The sequence below is a fragment of the Chelonoidis abingdonii genome, chromosome 25 (assembly GCF_003597395.2).
Source record: "Chelonoidis abingdonii isolate Lonesome George chromosome 25, CheloAbing_2.0, whole genome shotgun sequence".
Taxonomy (NCBI): Eukaryota; Metazoa; Chordata; order Testudines; family Testudinidae; genus Chelonoidis; species Chelonoidis abingdonii.
In genome coordinates this window covers 968,589-990,925 of record NC_133793.1, presented here as the reverse complement: position 1 = coordinate 990,925, position 22,337 = coordinate 968,589, and the positions used below count along the sequence as shown (strand labels likewise).

The following is a 22,337-nucleotide window of genomic DNA, read 5'->3' as shown; positions in this document are numbered from 1 at the left end:
CTCTGTGGATCCTTGGAACAGCCACATCCTTCAGTCACTTACATCAGCCATACACATTTGTATCATGTTTTATGTTCTTTCTTTCAAGCCATAGATATTATGTGGCTGCGTCCCAGTAACGAGCCCTAGGTGCCCTTCCTTGGAGCCTCAGACCACTGCACCACCCAGCTTTCATCTCAGGTTACCTTAGAGCTTCTGGGCTCTGCTCACCAGGTTCTTATTTTATCTCCAGGGAATTCTATCAAAGATATCTATTGAGACTGCTTTCTGACAGACTCACAGACTTTGTCAGAAGGGACCATTGCAATCATCTAGTCCAGTGGTCACGAACTGGTCGATCCTAGAGGATGTCCCAATCAATCGCAATCTCCAGTGGTAGTGGTGTGGCTGCCGCTAAGGCTACTCCAGCCCCACACCGCTCCACTGCAGCTTCAGGGCACGTGGGACTGGGGTGTCCCTCTGCACATGCTACTCCTGCCTGCAAGCACCCCACAGCTCCGCTGGGCCAGGAGAGCTGCAGGGGCAGTGCTTGCAGAGAGGGGCAGCATGCCCCCCATCCTTCCCACGCCAGGGGCTGCAGGGGCACGTTGGCCCTTCCAGGAGCGGTGGGTGTGGAGCCAGTGTAGGCAGGGAGTCTGCCTTAGCCTCACTGCTCCTGTCACCAACCAGCTGGAGGGAGGTTCCAGACTTGACAGTACACTTTGCAGTGGTTACACAGTAAGGTGGTTGCAGATAAGGCTTAAAGCAAAACTGGGATTGTTTTAAGTGTGATTTTGTACTTAGAACGGGCCTGCTTAAAACTAAAATTAGCAAATTCCCAAGGGCAGTCAGTCAGTTGGGAACTATACACAGACGCACGTGTCTGGCATATACACACCTGGACCTGGGCAGCTCCTACAGAAAAAGAGCAGAGAGGAGGAAATTTATTGTAGGGTTAAATTTAACCTCTCTTCTCCCCATTGCCTAGGAGCCATTAACCAGCTCTAACCTTTCAACCTTTCCTTTAGGCTCTGAGCAATGTATTGAACATTAGAGCTGTATCAGTGTAGATATAAAAGAAAGCTCTCTAGGAAACTATCCTTAAAGGACAGAACAATTTTTGACTGTGGGTCTTTTTTCTTTGGAAGTTTAAGAGTAGCAATGATGTATTACAGTGGAGTCGCATCTTACACGGGGGTTAGGTTCTGAAGTCAGCGCATAAGGCATAAATCGCGTATAGTCAAAATTACCCTTGAAAATCCCTTAAATTGCCCATAAACTACAGTATACTGGATGTGGTTGTGTACACAATCCTGTACAGTAACATGTATAAATGTATAATGTGTAATGTACAGTATACAAGAGTACATATGCAAAATATAATTTTACAGTGCTGTATTTTTAATTACAGGGGGTAATTACACGGGGTCGTCAGGGCTTGATGTCAATCCAGGAAATGGAGGTGACAGAGACCGAGTCTTAGACAAAGTGATTGGCTCTAGTTCAGCTCGAGGAGTTGATTGTGCAGGCTTATCTGCTGCTGGCTGTTTTTCCTTGAAAAGCGTGGTGATTGGCAGCTGTCGCTGTTGTCTCTTGAGCTGCTCAAACATATCTTGATACAGTCTCAAATCGTCCATAATACTACATGTGATTTTGAGGCTTCGTTCCACAGACGGATCGTATTCAGAAATTAAATCATTCAAGTGTTTCACTGCTTGTAACACTTCAGCAAATTTATGAAGATTCCAACTTGCTAGCTCTTCTTGTTCGTCGTCGTCATCTTCGTCTTCTATAGACAATTTTATCAGTTCCTCTAACTCTTTGTTAGTCAAGATTTCTCTATGGTTCTCAATTAAATTCTTCAATTTCTTCCTCAAGGAGTTAACAAAGCCATCACCACCCACTTGCCTGGCCACGTGAACAATGGGTTTCACTTTTGTCAATGGTCAGGAAACCCTTAAAATCATTCACACATTCTTTCCATAGGTTTCACCAACATTGTGAATTGACTGTTTCAGGCTTGATTGTATCCATTGCCTGTTTAATATAAGTGATGCAATCGGCAATGTTGAAGGACTTCCAACAGTCCATCACATTAAGATTGGGATCAGCATCCATAGTGCTATGTATCTGTAAGAATGTAAGCCTCGTGTACGTGGCCTTGAAATAGCGAATCACGCCTTGGTCGAGAGGTTGGAGAATGGAGGTGGTATTGGGGGGGGGGAGACTGGGGGAGAAAGACAATTTCAACATTGTTACGTGCAAACTGGAGTGCCGCAGGGTGGCCAAAAGCATTGTCTACAATCAGCAACACAAAGTCTTATCACGCACCTGGCTCGTCACCTTAGCAGTTATTGGAGCACTTGATGCCACAGCTTGACTAATTTGTCTCTCTCAAATCTTGATGGCATGGATGCTAGATTTGTTGTGGCCATATTTATGCGGCATGCTGGAGACAGACATACCTTCTCTCAATAAGTCCAACACAGACAGTTTTTCCTCCAGTGTTGGAACAGATCACTGTTTCTTCGGTTGAGCACCAGATGAAGTAGTTGGCTTGTGTTTAGGGGCCATGTTGTACAAAAAATACATATCTTTAAACACTAGAATCACACTCAGCCCGGCGAGATGCTCACACTACGAAACACACGTGAGAACTGAGACCGACCGAGGGAACAGCAAATTCACATCTCCCATGTCACGCTCACTCCGGGGCATACGCTCATTGAGTGGAATCACCCGCACTATTTACAGCTATCTTGTTTTTCTTTTTTTTGCTAAGCGCGTATAGTTGAATTCGCATAAATTAAATATGCGTATGATGCAACTCGCCTGTATTATCATTTTTTGGCTTTTGATTTACTATATATAGACTTGACAATAACAGAAGTTTTATACTTAAAAGACTGAAGCAGTTGAGACACTGTCCCTTAAATTCCTAAAAGGAAGTGAGTTTTTCACGATTTGACTTTTTTTTTTTTATATAATTAGTCATTACTTTGCAACAGATAATTGCTCCTTAAAAAGCTGCAACCTACAATTTGCTGGTTAAAGATAATGGTTTTGGGGAATATGGTAAATTAAAAAAAACAGTAATAAAATACAATTGATATGTTGTGCAAATGAATAATTTTGTGCAGCCACATGCTATCTTACTAAAATCATTAGGCCAAATTCACCACTGGCATAAACTGGTACAGTGCTACTGAAATTGTTAAATGATGAATTTGGCCTCTTATGCTTTAGTGCAGTGGTTCTCAACCTATTTACCATTGTGAGCCACATATGCAGCTCTCTGTGTGTTACGTGGGCCACATCCACACAATATATATATATATGCACACTACCTATAAGGCCCTGAGGATGTCACATGGGCTGCAGCTGTGTGCTGATTGGGCCGCAAGCAGCCCATGGGTTGAGAACCATTGGTTTAGTGGAACTAGACAGGTGAGGGGGAAGGTTTTTCCTCCTAACTGTTGAAGAGATTGATGGAGACACAGGTGTAAAAGACCAGGAATTCCTCAAATTAAAAACAGAGAAAAGGAAATGGTATCTAGGAGGGGAAGGAAGTAAGACATACCACTTTAACCCCCAAAACCAGGAAGCCAAGTGACAGACCACAGGCTGCAGCTCTATCCAGAGAGGAAGAAGTGGGACAAAGACTCATTGTAGCTATTGTTAACAGGATTATAGCATCAAAATATAATTGAAGATAGAAAAAGTTGCTGCTCTGTACAATATGATGGAATATGTTTAAACTGGAATTTGCAACGCTAAACAACAAAATTCATCAGTACTGTAATTTCATCTCAGTATTTTCATTGACCCAATATTCTTAATTAGCACTGAATCATCTCACATTATGCTGGCTATCAGTCACTGCCCTGAAAACAAATAGCAATCATCTTAAGCAAATGAGCTGATCTACATAAGTCTGGATAATAGCATTTTCACAGTCTCTTCATCTAGGTATAGAATTGTTAAATTTCTTTTCATTCACCTGTTTGCGTGAGCGCTAAACAAACCCTAAGCAAGGCTCTTCCCTGCAGTCTACTGATCAGTTTATGCAATGTTAGCAAGAGACCTGGGAATTCTTGTTCTGTGGCTCATTTCTCACTCTGCTTCATGCTTTTAAAGGGATGAGATTTAATTAAAATGAACAGACCAAAACACCCAGACCAGTCAACAGGGAAACAGGCTGAAAGGCAGGCTGGGAAAGTGCACTAAGATGACTATTGTTATTTTAAATAAAAGGAACTTTAAAATTGAGATTTTAATACAAGTTAAATAATTAAAATACAGTATAAAATGTCAGTGCTCTGTGTCTTATAAAACTTTTTTTGAAATTCAATATTCTTTACAACTTAATACAGTGACAACTGGTTCTACATGTCTGATCTGTATTTAATATCAACAGATTGTACTCTGAATAAAATACTGTAACATTCTGAAGGTGCTACGCTCGGTACAAAAATATTTTTACAGTAACTTAATAGCTTTATCTAAAAAACAAATTAGCTGCATCTAGAATTCATGGGAAGTTGCCTTCTCTCAAGAGGAACTGCTCGATGAATTGCTGAGCCTTCCTCTTCTCAGTTACATCAGGCGTAGAATGTCGGGGAGGAGGTCGCAGCAACAAGCCACCAAATATACTAGCTGCATGAAAGACACAATAAAAGCCAGTCAATAGCCAGATGTCAATGATAATTCCTCCCAAAAGAAAACTGTGGCGCAGTTGGATTTCACTTGGGGATGGGTGGGAGGAGGAGGAGGAGGAGGAGGAGCGGTAGTGCAAAGTTGGCCATCACAATTTTTCCTTTTTTCAGCAGCACTTTTTAACGTTCATGCCAAGAGAGGGTGTTTTTTGGTGTAACAATGCCTTATTTTCTGCTTTTCTGGCCGAAATCTGACTCCTGCCAGGTTACATACCAGATACCAGAAAGAGCAGATAGCAAGGGCTCACTAATGCAGTCATTTCAGAGAAACACATGGCTTGTTATATGAGCTATTACAAGTCCCCACCAAGCAGACTGGTCACTTTGTTCACCTTACCGAGAATATTCACATCCAAGTGGTTTTTCCCTGAATTTTTCAGTAGTTCCCGTAAAAATGCCATCAGATAGTTAAACACATTTCTATGGCACATGGGCAGCATGGAGACAACCTGGAAAGAAAGTAAGAACTTTACTGTGAAAAATCACCAAGAGAATGGCTAGAAGCTCAAAGCATCAATACAATTACACAAGCCTTAATGATACATAATTAAAACCAGGAGCCCCAGTGCTAGGTACCTTCTAGAGCCATGAGACTATAAGCTTGTTGGGGTTTGAGCCCGTTATCTGCATGGCACAGAACACTCAAATTCCATGTTCATTTAAGGCATTATGTTAACTCTCTGCAGCAGTGCCTGCATTACCTGACGGCTCAACGTGTAATTGTTGGCACAATGCAAGCAGTTGTTGTAGAGGCTGTAGCAGATAACAGGCTCTGGCAGGCTTTCCAGGAACAACAACAGGGCTTCAGCTACTGAATGGTTGCTGCCGACTGATCCGATGATGGTTAAAGAAAAGGTAGTGTAGTGATCTGGTTTGTTAGCATCTCGGCTGAACCTTTAATCATTGGTGAGGTCTCACCACAACTCCCGAACATGTTCATAGCTGGCAGATGGAGCCCTGTGCAGATACAAAAATGTGTATCCGCATCCAATCCTCAAAAATTGTCTGTGGATATCCATGGATTTGCAGGGCTCTCCCCACCATGGCCGAGCTGAGGCTCCAAGGCACCCCCCTGCCAAAGCCTGGTCAGGGAGACCGCATGGGCTGCTGGGGGGAGCCCACGCGAAGTCGCGGACCCTCCACCTGCCTTGGGAAGAAGGCCTGGGATTCAGGGACACAAGCAGTGGGCTGCTCAGGCCCCCCGCCCAGGGCAGGTGGAGGGACCCAGGCTCCCCACAGCAGCCAGCGTGGCTGTCCGGCTCTGGCCAGGCGGCCAGCCACGATGAACCCTCCACCTGCCCTGGGCGGGGAGCCCGAGCAGCCCCCAGCCTGTGTTCTTAACCCCCAGGCCTCCTTCCCAGAGTAGGTGGAGGGTCTGCGCTGCTGTTCCTCATAACTGCCTGCCCAGCTCTTACTGTCAGAGCCCTGTGTGGATACAAAATTTGTATCTGCATCCGCGCTATCATCCGTGAAAGTGGTCCACAGCTATAAAGCGGATACCCACAGATTTTCAGGGCTCTACTGGTAGTGTTTGTACTATCCTGACTGATTTCACACAGCAAACAAATGACAGGTGGTCCCAGTACCAGTCACTATTCTATTCTACACATGTTCTTACACCATGCTAGTCTCTCTAGGATCTGAACACCTTCCAGAAGTATATTAAGCAACGTGACTAACTTCTGTCATGTGTTTGTTCTCTCCTCCTTTCCTCAGGGGAAGATGTGTGCACAGTGGAGTGTTTTATAGACTCACAGACTTTATAAATACACATATTGCTATATGTTTATGTTAGAGAAGACAAGGTCAAAGAAGCATGCCTTGCACTTTGAGCAAGGTGGGAAGGTTTAGGATGGGCCTTAATTCCTGAAGGAATTCACTCCAGTATTGGGGTGGCCCCAAGCAAGCTTGGTCATCCTGCACTGACCATCGGTCCATTTAGCAAAGCCCTGGTAGACACATTGTGACTTGATACAAATCAGTGCTAAAGGAAGTTCAAGGGACAATACAATGTAATGGAGCACCTAGGGCTGCTTCAGGCTCCAAGTATAAAGTGGTTCCAGCACAGGATACACAAATCAGCCTCACTGAACATTAGTTCCAAAGGATACGGAGTGTATCAAGCATTGCTGTATCCAAGCAGTCTCGGATCTGCTCAAATTCAGATCTTAGGCCTGGCTGCTGAAACAGATCTTCCTGCAACAGAAAAATCACAGATGCTGGAGTCAGAGAGGGAAACAAACAGAATAATGCTATTTACTGTAGCCATGTGTGACCCATACTTTACCCAGAGCCCCCACAATCGGTGTACAAGGTGCCATGAAAGTCTCTCTAGACTGGTGCATATCAGTAGGCACCACATTGTCAGCCGCTCTAGTCCAGGTTACTGTTTTTCAAAGCAAAGGAAGACAGCTGCTGACATGCGTTACTTGGGTCTTTACACAAAGCCAGTCTCCTTCACTCTCAGTGCATTCAAGGGGCTCGTGCCTCTTGTCACACGAGTCTCCTTACACTTGCTAGAAGGGACTCTTCCCACTTCTGGCTAGTGTCCACACTGCTAGCATCAACAAAAGCTGTTAATTTCCATGATGCTCTTCAAAACTCAGCTAAGTGTCCGGCAGGACAAAGGGCGGTTTCTCAAATACAGACACTGCCTACCTGCTGGGAAGCATTGCGGTACAGATGATCCACCATCATCCACAGCTCTTTGGGGATGTCCAGGGGCTTCTCATCCCGAAAAATGTCATCACTCATCTGTAGCGGCAGCAGGGTCTGCAAAGGAGCAAGCCAGACTCTTACTGAAGTCTGCAAAGCACTGAGAGTGAGAGACAGGGGAGTCAGAGTTAAGGAACATTACAGAGTAGGGCAGCCTCACCAACTGGTCTGAGTATAGACTAATACAGCACACACAGTACGGTACCCCCACCTGAAAGGATGGTAAACTGCTTCACATACACACACAAAACACACATTTCCAGTATGGCACCCCCTAAATGAAATAACAAATGGGCATCCAATGCACACCAATCAGGAGAAGGCCCCTGACACTGAGGTAGATCTCTACTCATAGGAAAAGTGCCATGGGATCTTTAACACCAGACAAGAGCAGATAGAATCTCATTTTTTTAACATTCTGCATGGAACTCAGTTAGCTCAAAGAGTCCGGGTACACTGCATTAGAGAACAGAAGTTGCATCAACCAAGCCAGCCCCTTCTGGGATTAAGGGAATAGGTGGTGTCAACGTGATTATTGGAGATAAACCCCATAATAGCAATAAAAGGAAACTGGGAGAATGTCCATTAACACTATGAGACACGGGGGCAACTGGAGGTTTTAATAGCCTGGCACTGAGTGGGGGTTCTACTGGGCTTGGAAAGGCATGCTTCCCAAAGATCTTCAGCTCCCTCACTAACCTACCAGTTCTCGAATGGACTCTGCTGACATGTCCCGAATAGGTTCTCTCATGTAACACAGTGTCTGGATCGGAGACCCAAAGCAGCTGGGCAGGTAATTTCCCAACACAGACAGGAAATAATCCTTCCCCCTGTCAAGGTGCAAAATCAGAATGTCTTCGAGTTTCTCTTCTCCGGAGTTCAAACGTGTAGCTGTTGATTTATTAACAAACAGTTCCAATTCAATAGTCATTTCAGAATCTGCAGGAAGAAAATAAATATACGCTCAGTAAATACAGTCATGAAACTGACAAGTCCTAGCAAATGGCAGATTAATACAGGGGCCAGGACAGACTCCAAACAGAAACAAGCAAGACACTGGTTTATTAATATGGGATGAGTAGTTAGAAGCAGAATCTTCTGGAAGAGTCAGTCACCTGGTAACAGAAAGCCCTTACTGGGGTTGGCAATCAGCCACTCTTTGCAGTAGTCATCTTCATCCAGTTTGTTGATGAATTCAAACTGGCAAGGCACTTGTCCATTACGGATAGTAAAGGTCTCCACCTGCAGCTGCATGTACTTCACATCCTTGAAGAAGAACTAGGAACAAATATTGCAGCGTCATCACCTCTTGCTTCTCCATCACCGCCCACCGCCAGCAACTTCCTCAAAGAGCAGGGAAAGGTCTTCCGCTAGAACACTCATGTGTCTCAGCTACTTAATCATTAGTTAATGAGCTATCGGCCATGCCTGAACATTAAATACCTAGCTCCCGATGTTAACTGTGACCAGCCCAAGCTGTGTGTTTCTCAGGAACCCAGGTCATGTGCACCAATCAGCCTTGTGGGACAAATTCATTGCTGGCGTAACTCCACTGAAGCTAGAGCTACACAGGGGACCTTAAATCCTCCATTTGAATAGATTTTCTGGTATCCGGCACTCCAAGCAGAGACATTCATACAATCACCTTCTCCAGAGGTCTCACTAGTTTGGGGTTTATTAGGTTTTTTGTTTTTAAAAACAAGTTAAAGTGAGGGATACAGTTATTCTCTCCGTGCCCCAGTTGGGTAGTGCAGGGTGGTGGTGACTGTTTGGGTTTTTGAATGGAAAGTACCTGTTCCCGGCAGCTATGGAACATCTGTGCAAGCAGCAGAATTTTGTAATTCACTATACAAATAGTGAGCATTCTACTCTGCACTCACTGGTACCAACTCCTTTACATCCTGGATCCCAGGGCCTTTTAGCAGGCCTGGGTCAGGATTCTCATTCACAGAGGGGCAAAGGGAGGCTGAACGGGATAGTGACTTGCTTTGGGCCTCACCATGACTCTGCAGCAAACCCAGGAATAGAACTACAGAGCTCCTGACCGCCAGTTCCATGCTTATTCCTCTATTAAACTTCCCAGGAATAGCCCCTACAAGTCCTGACTCGCAGCTCCCAGTGCTAACAATTACACTGGACTACCTCTTGGTTCTAGGATTCATTTCTCCCTTGAACTGATGGCCCTGGGAGGGGAAGTATGGGAATATGTCCTACCTCCCTCTGGGAAAGGATCACTGATGGGATGCTGGCATTCTCCATTTTATCCAATGAGCGCACTATTTCCTCAAAGGCTTTTCGGTACAGCTCCTCATTCACAACCTTCACCTGAAAGGGGGAGACACCTCACCAATGGGCATTTACTGTGTCTCTGCAGGAGAATTGTAACAGTCTGAAACATATGGAGCAACCTGATTTTAAAGAAGGCTGGAATATAGAAGCACAGGTAAAACACATGGAAAATTACTGCAGATTTATTACCAAAAGCAAGTTAAAATGGAACCAGTTTCCAGCCTTTACCAGAGAATGCATACAATGCCGGAAAGCACGCCTTCATGGTCTAATATGAACAAAATGGGCTAGTGTCTCTGACCCAACATTTGCCCACTGCTGGGCAGGCTTGTGGCTTTGTGGAAGGCTCCTCTATCTACCAGATAAAGTCAGCCAGCCTGCATTGGGATTGGTTTGTTCAAGTCTGGCAGCGAATTACACTCCTGTCTGCTGATGTAAATGCTGCAAGTTTCCAGGGAAAAAGATAAAAAGGAGGAAACAAAGCATAAGGAGATATTCATGAACAACTACCTATTTCTGCTCATGGATGAGCTCACCTGCATCTTGCCAGGAGCAACAGGCTCAGTCGCACCTGCGTGTTACTGAGAACAATGGTCCCATCTCAGGGCATTGTTATCAGGGCCAAGCTATAGGAAGCACAAACACAGAGCAATAGCTTATAAGAGAAGAGAAAGAATCAGTATGGCTGGCCGCTGTGACTGCCTTAGGGAGAGGGTTAGCATTGTTACTACTATGAATAATGGTGCACCTACCCCAATGTCAAAAACGGAGCTCACTGGCTTATGGTCACTGTTTTTCAAAGCCATGTGGCTGCGATAGCTCAGCTGAGAAATATTCTTCCCTTTCCAGAGGATCCGATCACACCATGCTGGGGCACGACACTTCTCACTAAAACAGGAAGCCACAATTAAAGCTTTCCCAGAAGACAGTCTAGGGGGAGTAACAGCGCAAGGCAGATTAGAACTTTGACAGGAACAGGCATCTCTCCAGTGGCAGAGGTTTAGCCAGTGCTCTACCAGGACCTGCAGCTTGTTTCCAAACAATCTCAGTGCAAAGCTGCAGAGGGTGGGTTTGTCTGTCTACGTATTTCTGTACCATCAGCCACCTTTGTTCTTGTTAAGGGGAGTAAGTTTTTCCCCCCCTCGACATTATATGAGAAGCAGCATTTACAGACTATCCTGAATTGCTTCAGATTGGAGGGACTTTGGAAAAAGCAAGAAAGCTCCCAGTTTTAAAATTAAGTTTTCCTCTTAACATTTCTCCTTTAACATCATTGAGCAGAATCAAACATTCTGACTCTTGCAGCCAGAATCTACAATCCAGCCAGAACATATATGAAGAACATATGCATCCAGCAGTCTTTTGGGGGATGCGTGTAGGTATCCGCAGTAAGAAAGCACTCTGTGTGACAAGTCAAGCCAAGCCAGGCAGGATTCTACTGGGCATCAGCAAATAAAAGATCTCCAAAATTCTGTTTGAAAAGGAAGAAAGTGATGCATTGGAAGAAGCTTCAAAACTAAGGAGATCAAAGTGTTTATTCCTGGCAGGGGGTAGGAAAAATCCAGCAAACATCAGAGTCAGAGTAGAGGGGGCAGAACAAGTGCCCACAAACCTAGTGATGGGATTCCCAGTCTTCCTAAATGTGTCCAAGGATTTACCTTGGCACTGGACTCAAAGAAACAGTTACTCTCTTGTACAGTAACTGTGGTTCTTCGAGACTGTGTACAAGCATTCCACTTTAGGGTGTGTGCATGCCCGGACCACTCCAGCCAGAGACTTTTGGTCACCAGTACCCACTGGGATGATGCACATACCTTGAGTATCCTCGAATCTTCAAAAGAATGCATGAAGGGCAGGGTGGGGCAGCTCACCCATTCTTTTGCACCGGAATCTTGCTGTTATCTGAAGCAGCAGGGATTAGACAAGGGTCACAGAATATATATTTGTAAAGCATACCTTGAAAAACCACAGCTACTGTACAGGTAAGTAATTGTTCCTTCTTCACATGCTTATACCCATGTATATTCCATTTTAGGTAATACCTAGGCAATGCCCCTTTAGTGGTGGAGACTCGGAGTCAACTGAAACAGCAACAGACTTTTTTCCAAAGTTTGCATTAGCTCTGGATGCTTTGATGATGGCATAACTGTGAGCAAACACACGTACGGAGGACCATGCAGTGGCTCTGCAAGCATCCACGACTGGAACCTTTCCTCAGGAAAGCCTCCGAGGTAGCCCAAGCCCTGGTAGAACGTGCGGTAATTCTTGCAGGAGATGTCACATTTGCTAAGTCATAACAAATCCTGATGCATGAGAAGATCTTTGCGCTGAAAGAGCTTGTCCTCACATCTGTTCAGTGTGAGCCACAAAGACTTAGATAGGAGCTACACAGCTTTGTTCTGTCAATATAAGACAAGAGCGCTCTGCAAATGTCCAATGCCTGTACCTCTTCTCCTCCTCATGAGCGGGCAGTTTCAGAAAGAACATCAGTAGATTTATTATTTGATTTAAATGAAAATCTGACACCACTTCAATTTCAGATGAGGCCTTCATGAAACTTTATCTTTACAGAAAACCATACGCGGAAGTCCTGCCATCAGAGCCTGCAGCTCCTCTCCTAGCAGATGTTAATGAGGCTAAGAAAGCTGTCTTAAGTGGCAAGTGAAAGAGAGAGCAAGAGGCTATGCTGATAACAGTAAGCTGTGAGGCATGACCGCAAGCTCCAACTGGTAGCTACAGGAAGACAAAAGGAACTGCAAGATCATGGGGAGGCCCCTAATCTTTACACCCTCAGGTATAAGCACCAGTAGTAATGGGTATCACTGACCAAAAGTCTCCAGCCCAAGTGTGCTGGACACACATACACACCCCAAAAGTGGAATATAAATCTGTACAAGCATTTGGAAAAAAAAAAATCAGAAATTCTTTAACTTCTTTAGGTCTGTTAGATCTAAAAGCTCGTGTAGACTTGTTTTTACTGCCTTAAACAATGCATACAGGAGCTAATAGACATGAATGACATGACGGCTGAGGTTGTACACATGGCATACCTAGTGTCCCAGTCATCACAGCCAGTGTCATATTTGTAGGTTGGCTGGAAGGTAATCTTTCCCTCTGTAAAGCCATCAAAGACAGCCTTCGCGTCCATCTGCTTCTTCAACTAGTAGGGAAAAAAGCCAAACAGATGAAAACTTAAATTGTTTAAACAAGTCCTTCTCGAGTCCCGAGTGGGGAAAAGGGCACCATACTCTGGGAAAGTGATAAAAGTGTGTGCATGTATGTGCACAGATACACACATCTCCCATCTGCGCACACACAATCTAACATTTGTGCTGCCATTTCCAAAGGAAATCTCCATAGACACAGGAATGGAAATGGCAGATTTTTCTAATATTAGAACTTTTGAAGTGTGATAGTAGTATATTATGCAGAGTCTTACATTTCCTGCCCAGGAGGGACTATTATGACCATCTAGTCTGACCTTCTGCATAACACAGACCAGAGAGAATTTTCACCCACAGATTCCTGTATCAAACCCATTGTGAAAATGCATATACATACACAAATGTCTTGCTGATTCATGTATCGTAGGCCTCACTGTAGTACTAGGAGATTAGCATTTCTCTGCTTATGTTTTTTCTAGGTGAGAGACGGAACCCAGGTATTTATGGGCACAGACACACCTACGCCCACCCTTCAGAGGAGGAGGAGCTGGGCACCCACATTAACCTTCATGAGAACCACATTGGACAAGCAAATCAAGGGACGCGTAACTGATTAGCTGCGTAGCTTTCACACTCACCTAAGCAATGCTACCTAACTCTCTGAGCAGCCCTTATATCCAATACCTCAATGGGCTGACCTGCTCCTGCCAGGCTGTAGTGCCCTGCCCCACAACCAGCTATTAAGAAGGTGGATAGATTGTGACCTGGAGTACGAAGTGCATGCTGAGGCCAATGGAGCCACAGGAGGGACCGCTGCTCCTGGCTCAAACTCTTATGTACAAGGACAGCAGCCATTTCAGATCATTCCACGGACATCAAACCAACCAACCCAAAAGCAGCTTCTAATGCATGTTGGTGCTGCGAACCCCGAAAGCCAGGGTTAGCTATGCTGTCAGGGCCAGTGTGCAGGTGATTTTCAGAGCAAACAAGAGTTTCATAAGTCTCCCACTAAAGAGGAATCATTTTCCTAGGAGCATAGGATGTTGGGCCCACCTGTCCTCTGGGAGGACACATCTGTACCTGGTCATATTGATAAAGATCTTGAAACTCCTCCTTTTCAATGTGCCTCTTCACCTTTTCCAACCCCAGCGGCTCTAACCTGTAGTTGAGGTCCCCGAGCCACAGGATGACACTGTAAGGACAGCACACAAGGGTGAAATCCCTGTTTGACAGAGTCAGCTATTGTAGACTCTACAAGCAGCCAGAAGGGCTTCTCTGTCTCCGACAGGTGTGCCCCAGCTGCCGTGCCCCCACACAGCACCTGTATCTCACCCTGCTGACAGTGCTCAGAACCAGGCAGCCTCAGCCACATGTGAAGAGGAAGCCTGATGAAACCACAGCTTCCTGAGCAAGGGAGGGTTGAGCAAGCCACAGACTGCTGCCCCAGGCAACTCTGCAGAAATTCAGCTGCACATCATTAGCATGTGCAGCAATATACCAATGGTACAGTGCTCTCTGCGCTGAACTGTTTAGGAACCAGTTAATCCCAAGCACAGTTCTGCAGTATCTCCATGCTAGCAGGGCTAACCTAGCATCTAGCTCTGTCTGCAGACTTAATTACCAACACTGCCGTGATACAAGCACATAAAGGAAACTCAGAACTCGTGAAGGAAACATGCCTCCATATTACTGGGCCATTTAGCAAGGCACAGTGCGCAGTAAATTAATGTGTCTGGAGCTTCCAAGAGCCAATCCGGCATGTTAGCTTCATCCTCACTCCCTAGAATGGGGTATTTCATCAAGGACAAGTTTCCCAAGGTTCACTAGCATAAAGGAAAGAAGTCGGGGGCTAGGTTTGACAGGCCACTATAGCAGAGGCACAGCAACCACTTCCTGCCCAGACAGTCCCACCACCCAACTGCCACCTTCCAGCTCCTGTTGAGCCAGGATGCCAAGAAATCTGAGTTTTAATCTCCTTTAACATTCCAAGGCAATTTCATTGATCTGTATTTAGAAAAGGGGCATGTGTGCATGAGAGACTGTGAAGGACTGGGAGCCAGGTGGCCCAAATACTATTCCCAGCTCTTCCACTTACTCATTATGTGACCTTGGACAAGTCACTGTTGTCCTGTGCCTCAGTTTCGCCCATTCATAAAACTAGGGTAATGATTTTGACCTACCCTCAAAGTGCTATCACATCTATGGAAGGAAAGCCCTACATGAATGCTAATTAGTTACTGCAAGACAGACAATGCACTAGGCAAGATATTTACTTACAACTTACTTTTGGGATGGATCTAAAAGAGACACAGCTGCAGACAAGAGCAGTCCTTAGTACTTTGATAGTACTTTTAATCTTCCAACACACTATGAAAAAAAACAGCCTCACAGCCCCCTGGGGAGGGAAGTATGTATTCACCCCATTTTACAAATGGGGAAAGCGAGACAGTGACAGGGAGCCGTTTTCAAAGCTAGAACTAGAACTGACAAGTTCCTGGCTCCATGGCCTGTTCTCAGACTACTCGACCACACCTCTCAAGCTCCTGCCAGGGAATTGCTTACACCAGAAAGTATAGCCAGCCACCCTGATAAAGCCCATCACTTGTCCCATCAAAGCCAGAGGCCAAGCAGTGAACTGCAGTGATTCGATGGATGTACACCTTGGAAACATACTCATGTTTGTTTATAGTAATGGGTGGCAAGTTTGGATCTGACTGGCAGAACTGCATCCGAGAGCAGATGTCTTTGAAGTCCTGGTTCCTCCGCTCGTATTCCTCTGTATGAGCTGCGAGGTGAGAGTTCACAATGCACACGCTGGTGTTGTGGAACTTGAACCGAATAGCAACTCCACCTTTGTTACCCTAGTAGGAAGGAAGAGAGAGACTGGTTGTGAGTTTTCCTGGGACTGTAGGTGAACTAATGTCCACTACTGTTACCTCAGTTTAGACAACCCGGAGGATTTTGGCACAGTCACTCTGGCTCCAGGGGAGAGAAAAAGGCTCAAAACCCAAAGGAGAATACACACAAACCTCAGAGAGTGAGCCAGCCCATGCCCTTCCATCATTGTGGGAGGGACAGCAAGTATTAGCATAGTACACCATGCAAACAGCAGCAAAGCAGAGCAGGAGGGTGCACGGAATTCGATTTGCAATTCAGGACACGGCTCATATGACAGCAGATTATACCATTAAGAGTAAGCAGGTTGGCTGCTTTGGCAAGTAATTAAAACTGCCAAGTAACTAACTGGTTCTTTTAACACAAACCATAAAGAATATTTTGTAAGACAAAGAGGCAGCTTTGGGCCATGCTCAGAACTGCCCTCACCATGCAGCATCTGGGGGATTACCGGAGGGTAGGTTCCAAGGGCAAAGAGGTGGTCCACATCATCTTCAAAAAGCTTATGAAATCTACCCGAGGAACTCTGTTCTTCTGAGCAGATGCATACAACCCAGCCTGGCTTCCATGCCGATTTCAAACTCTTGAGAGTCAGCCCAGCACTACATGCAATCAGGCAGGTACCAAAGGCGAGATTCTGCATCACTCTTACATGCCCTGAGAGCACCCTGTGTCTCCCTGAGAGACAGAGGCATCCAGGCCTCCTTTAGCTGCAGGAACACTCATAGTGACTCAGGGTCAGGGGAAGAGGTATTAAGGGCCCTCCCAAAGACAACCTCTCATCGCCTGCCCATGCACACACTGCATTCCTACCATTCTCCCCATGATTCCAGTCCCCACTGTCTCAGCTTCCACCTCAGAGATATTCAGAGCATGGTCTGCCTTCACATATAACAGCAGCATCATCCCAACAAGTCGTACAAGCTTCACCTGAAAGAGAAAACCAAAGGCATTGCGATAGCCAGGACTGTATCTCAGGGGAAAACCTTACTCCACCCTGTCGTGAGCTCAAAGTATAAACAACAAAAATATTAATGCTCCAACACTGTTCTTCCAGGGAGCCACCCACCTGACACATGGCGCACACAGAGGTGCTCCAGCAGCACAACACGGGACAGGAGTAACTGGCCCTGCTCAGGGCAAGCAGCTCAATACCCCAAATTACTGCTTGGGGGAGGGGCAGCCCCAAGAAGGTACATGCCTGGATCGGAGGTGAGAAGAAAAAGCCAGAGCAAGGATTTTAAGGAGCAGGTACCAAACTTCAAACAAAATTAAAGCAATAGTCCTAAACAGGACAGTTCACTGCTTGGTGGTGCTGCTGAGCAGAGGTTGACAAGTGCCAAGACACTTTCTATCCACTCCTCTCAGCAGAGCAGGGAGCTCAACTTGCCCAGTTGCTCCATTATGCCCCTCTGTAACCCAGAGCGTGAGGCACAAATGTCCTTAGCTCTCACTAATAATGCTTATGGGAATGTTCTCAGGAGGGTGTGACCATGTCTGGGAGCCTTGCATAAAAGTGCTATATACCACCTACACTGAGCATTGCTGGCCCCGCAAAAACCTACAGAAGACAGACACACTGGAAACAAACCAGGGGAAAGCAAACACGAGAAGATGTCTGACTGGAAACTGGTTTAAGTTTCAAAACTAACTTCCCCCCCCAAGCCACATGTACCTTTGCATATTTGGCGTCTGGGTGAAGACTATCAGTTACAACTTTGAACCATTCTTCCTCCTTCGGTGTGTCATTGAAAAAGAAGGCTTCTTTACTCAGATCAAGCTCCTGAAAGCTGGTAGGAACACATGGATGCATTCATTTCACTTGCTTTAACTCTCCCAGCCTTTTTTGCCGGGGAAGAGATAATTTATACTTTGTGCACTAAACGTGATTTTGGAACTGGAATTCTAATCCAGATATGTTGATTTTAGCAGTGCATTAACTGCAAAAGTAAATGAACATTAGTATTAAAATGACTCAACCACAGTGTGGCATAAAGGTATCTAAAGTATGCTATGCCAGTAGAGAGAACAAACACTTCCGGAATAAGAGCCACTATAGATAATGCAAACATCTTCACTTTTAAACCCTTGTTTGCAAAGCTTTGGCTAGATAGCTACACACAACACATTCATCAGCAAGCTACCCAGAGAAGTTTCTGGAAGGGCTAGCAGGGAAGAAATACGCACCCAACACAGTAAACGTCCGGAGGCTCAACATCATGGCTCAGCCAAGGTAGGAGGCTCTCTTTGGGTGACTGGCCATTCACATTGTACGTTCCAATAAAAAACCTGCAAAGAGACTTGGGTTCAACAAAATCCTAGAGTTGCAATCCAAGCCTGTGCCAGCAACTTTCCTGCAGCATTTCATAGAGTGTATTTACTTTACAAAAGAACTACAAGCAGGGTTGTGTAGGAATAGTTTGGGACAATTTTCTCACTTGTTCTTTTATTCAGGAAGGGCTTGTTTAAAGAGATTTGAACCAAAATAAAGTTTTCAATACTAAACGTCATCTTTCATACAAACGGTCTCCCCATAACCAGAAGACATTACAGAGATAAATAATAAACAGAAGCCAGGGAGAAACAAGAGTCCAAGGCAAAAGTATGTTCAGGTGAGTTCTGAAAAGAGACAAAGAATAAGATATACAAAAAAGGCCGTTTGCTTAAGCAGGGGCTGTTCAGGTGACAGCATGCTCCTCTGCAACTGTGTAAATGGAGGAGAGATACAGAAAGGTTGTTCCAGATGGCAGCGGCTAACGTCTATTTTCCCCCCAAATTTCCCATTGCTGTGGATTTCAGGTGAAATTACAAATGTATGAGATTTACTTATTTTGCAATTATGCCTAAAATTGTACTCCCAAAGACAGTTGTTACCTGAAATTCTGGAGATAGGTATAGGAATTCTCTTTCAGTAACAGTTGAGATTTAACTATAGTATCTCTTAGCCCAAACTTCTGCTCTGATAAGATACAAGCATTGTCTGAAACTATCCCGCTAGAAGATCGCGCCATCTCAGTGGTTACATCCATCTTGGATTTACTCGGTCTGAAAGCAAAGAGAGAAGGTAGAATAAGACACTTATACACTCATCAAAACACACTTATACACTTATAAGCTCATCAAAACACAATTTAGATCTGGGAAAAAAAAACCCAATCCCCACCCTGCAAAGAAGGGATAATTACTACTACTGAAAACTTGTTTCACATAAGTCAGCTTGTTTAATCATCTCAGCTGCACATGACAGAGCAAGGCTGAAATGAATATTTCTCAAGAGGACTCAGATCTTTTGTACACAAGAGTTCTATCAGTTTAACTACAGGGATTTAAAAGCTGAGTCCATTAAATCAGTGCAGCCTGTGTGTCTAGGCGAGGCCTCACTCACCCTGTTTCTGATGGAATTTAAATGGTGTGCCTTGCTTACTGGGATGGGGAGCTGAAACTCTCCCCCCAGCTGCCTCCCTCCACCCAGCCCTCCCAAGCTGTTCATCTCGTCAAGGCCAGTCCCTGCACAGGACCCTCCCCGTGTGGGGGTGGACAAGGGGGGGGAGTTTATTTAGTACTGTATGGTATTTAATAATGTTTTAGTGGATGGGATGTTATATTTTTGTTATAAAGCAGCAATCTGAGGGGTCAGAAGTGGGAATGCCCTACAGACTAAAATTACTATTATTCCCTATTAAAATAACAAGATGGGTGAGGTCATATATTTTATTGAACCAACCTCTATTACCTCACTCCCTCCTTGTCTAGGGTTGCCAACTTTCTAATCCCACAAAACCGAACACCCTAGCTCCACCCCTTCCCTGAGGCCATGCCCCCTGCCCTGCCTCTTCCCCAAGGCCCTGGAAACAGCCAGCAGGTCCTGCTCTAGGCAGAGGTGCAGCAGGTGGCTCTGCGCGCTGCTCTTGCCTACAGGCACCGCCTCCGCAGCTCCCACTGGCCACAGTTCCTGGCCAATTGGAGTGCACAGGCAGTGTTCGGGGCGGGGCAGCGCACAGATTTCTGTGCTCCTCACTGCCTAGGAATCGGACCTGCTGGCTGCTTCTGGGGCACAGTGCGATGCCAGCCAGGACAGGTAGGGACTAGCCTGCCTTAGCTCCAGAGCACTGCCGACCATACTTTTAACGGCCCGGTCAGCGATGCTGACTGGTGCCACCAGGGTCCCTTTTCAACCAGGAGTTCCGGTTGAAAACCAGACACCTGGCTGCCCTACCCTGGTCTCTCTAATATCTGGGACGACACAGCTACAACAACACTGCATACTATTCGCTCTCTTGCTTTACAAATACAGGCTGGCCAACAGGTGGCACTGGTGTGTATCACATGCCTGCCTTTCTCCACAATAGCTTCTTAGTTCAGACACATGAAAACCAGGAAGTCAAGGCAGAAAGTTTTACTGTCTTCCTCCTCCATGGACACGTGAACTATCACTGCACTGCTCAGAACTATTCTGGACAATCTATAAATAACTGCAGACATCCTCCATCCTGTCTGGCACGATGCATCATTTGCCACCAGTGTGCAATGATGCTCTGTGGAGGATGACAGCAGCTAAATACCCAAATATACAATGCCACTTCATTAGAACTTACAAGCATAGGTGCCGTGCACAACCGATCTCACAGTCTCCTTTGATAAAGGAGGATTTAAGATATACTGTACCTAGGGGTAGCTTTATCATCACTGTTATGGCTCCAGCTATGACTAACTACGAGATTGTTTGCATTCTCATTGATGTCTCCAGACCTCACAACTGCTAAAAGAAAAACAAAAGCTTTACACAGAACAAGGGAACATGCCATACAGTACAGTACTTACACGCTGAGACAAATACAAGGAAAATCTATCCCACGTTCCCAGAAAAAAACAAGCTCTTATTTTAAGTGTGTTGCATTCCTCTTGGGATAAGAAGGTTAAAAGGGTCTTTCCAAATACTGGCTATAAACCCACAAGCACAGTTCAGTGCTCCTAAGTAAAGAAAAAAAAAACAACACAGGAACATTTTGTTGGAGGATTTTAAGAATATGTACACAAATTACTGTACCAGTTTTAAAAAAACAAACCATTTGATACAGATGGGAGTTACAGACTACTATATGGATTTTGTAATATAAGAACTGGGAAGGAACCAGTGGAAAAAGTAACATTCATCTGCTTGAAAAAACTCAGAACATAAAAAAACCCAAAACAAACAAACAAAAAAAAACAAACCACACAGGGGTAAGGGTGGGGGACACAAGGTAAAAAGTTTGGGGACCACTGCAGAACAGAGAAAAACTGGTCAAATTCCTTGTTTAAAACTCCTACAAGGCAATCAGGCCACACGACTGGCCTGTTTATAATAATCAGATGCTGCAGAAAAGGAACCTTGAGGAACTGATAACTGATGCACCTTTGCTTTCATTGGTACCAGTTTGTTTCCTCCTGAGCAAGTGCCTCGCCACTAGCTTGCTCTGTCACAGGGCTATCCATTAGCTCTAGGTCCCAGTACAAGGCCTCTGCACTCCCAACATTGCCCAATTCCCCCTTCAAAACCTATACGTGTAACGAACCTTTGTCAAGTCCAAAGCCAGGCAAGAAATAGAGAGAAAGGAAACAGAAACACATACTTCATGTCAAGGGCTTCCATGTGTCTGCTGAAATATCCATAACAGAGCACAACTCACTAGTCACTTAGTCTGTCCCCACCCTGACCCGCCCAGTACAGAGTCCTTGATGGAAAGCCAGCCCCGCCTCAGCATAAGCAACATGATAAGCACCAGATCTCAGCCTTGATATGAGGTGCACTTCACAATAAAGTACCAGGCACTATGCAAATTTAACTCATACATTAAACAAATCATTGTTCTGCAGTAGCTCATTTTGCATTCCTCTTCAGTGATCACATTCCATACTTACAGGCGTCAAAATAACTATTTAATTGTGGGGCTGAGGGTTTTTTTTGTTGTTTTGTTTTGTTTTTACACACACAGCAGATACACAAATATCTTGATATTTTGACACAGGCCCATGTGACATTCTCATAAGCAAACTAGGGAAGTTATTACAAGGTGGGGCACAACGGGTTGAAAAACCCATACTCAAAGAGTAGTTATCAATGTTTCGCTCTCAGACTTGGGAGGACTTTAGTGAGGTAGCCTGGGGGCTGCCCTGTGTCCCATACCATTCAACATTTTTATTAATAACTTAAAGAGGGAATGGAAAGTATCCTTGAAAATTGTGGATGACACCTAGCTGGGAGCAGTTGCAAGCTCTCTGTAGGATACTGTTAGAATTCAAAATGACCTTGACAAATCAGAGAATTGGTCTGAAATCAACAAGACAAAACTCAGTAAGGACAAGTGCAAAATACTACACTTAGGTGGGAAAAACTGAATGCATAACTACAAAATGGGGAATAACTGGCTAGGCAGTAGTATTACTGAAAAGGATACGTAGGGTTACAGGGGATGACAAATTGATTATAAATCAACATTATTAGCCAGTTGCAAAAAAAAAGACTAATATCATACTGAGGCGTGTTAACAAGAGTGGTCATCTGTAAAACACAGGTGGTCATTGTTCCACTCTACTCAGC

General features: G+C 45.0%; 1 protein-coding gene across 1 annotated transcript in view; it reads right to left on the bottom strand.

Annotated features, from left to right (window-relative positions):
* Positions 1 to 4,237: 4,237 nt before the first annotated feature.
* INPP5B (inositol polyphosphate-5-phosphatase B) overlaps positions 4,238 to 22,337 on the bottom strand; it is a 39,867-nt gene continuing 21,767 nt past the window's right edge. Inside the window, 17 exon segments of the mRNA XM_032796263.2 lie at positions 4,238 to 4,635; positions 5,032 to 5,143; positions 5,396 to 5,523; positions 6,806 to 6,890; positions 7,353 to 7,466; positions 8,113 to 8,348; positions 8,525 to 8,687; positions 9,624 to 9,734; positions 10,451 to 10,586; positions 12,749 to 12,858; positions 13,943 to 14,054; positions 15,536 to 15,723; positions 16,571 to 16,687; positions 17,433 to 17,547; positions 17,945 to 18,046; positions 18,632 to 18,802; positions 20,423 to 20,516. Of these exon segments, the coding sequence (XP_032652154.2) occupies positions 4,511 to 4,635; positions 5,032 to 5,143; positions 5,396 to 5,523; positions 6,806 to 6,890; positions 7,353 to 7,466; positions 8,113 to 8,348; positions 8,525 to 8,687; positions 9,624 to 9,734; positions 10,451 to 10,586; positions 12,749 to 12,858; positions 13,943 to 14,054; positions 15,536 to 15,723; positions 16,571 to 16,687; positions 17,433 to 17,547; positions 17,945 to 18,046; positions 18,632 to 18,802; positions 20,423 to 20,516 (2,219 nt within the window). The 3' untranslated portion in view covers positions 4,238 to 4,510.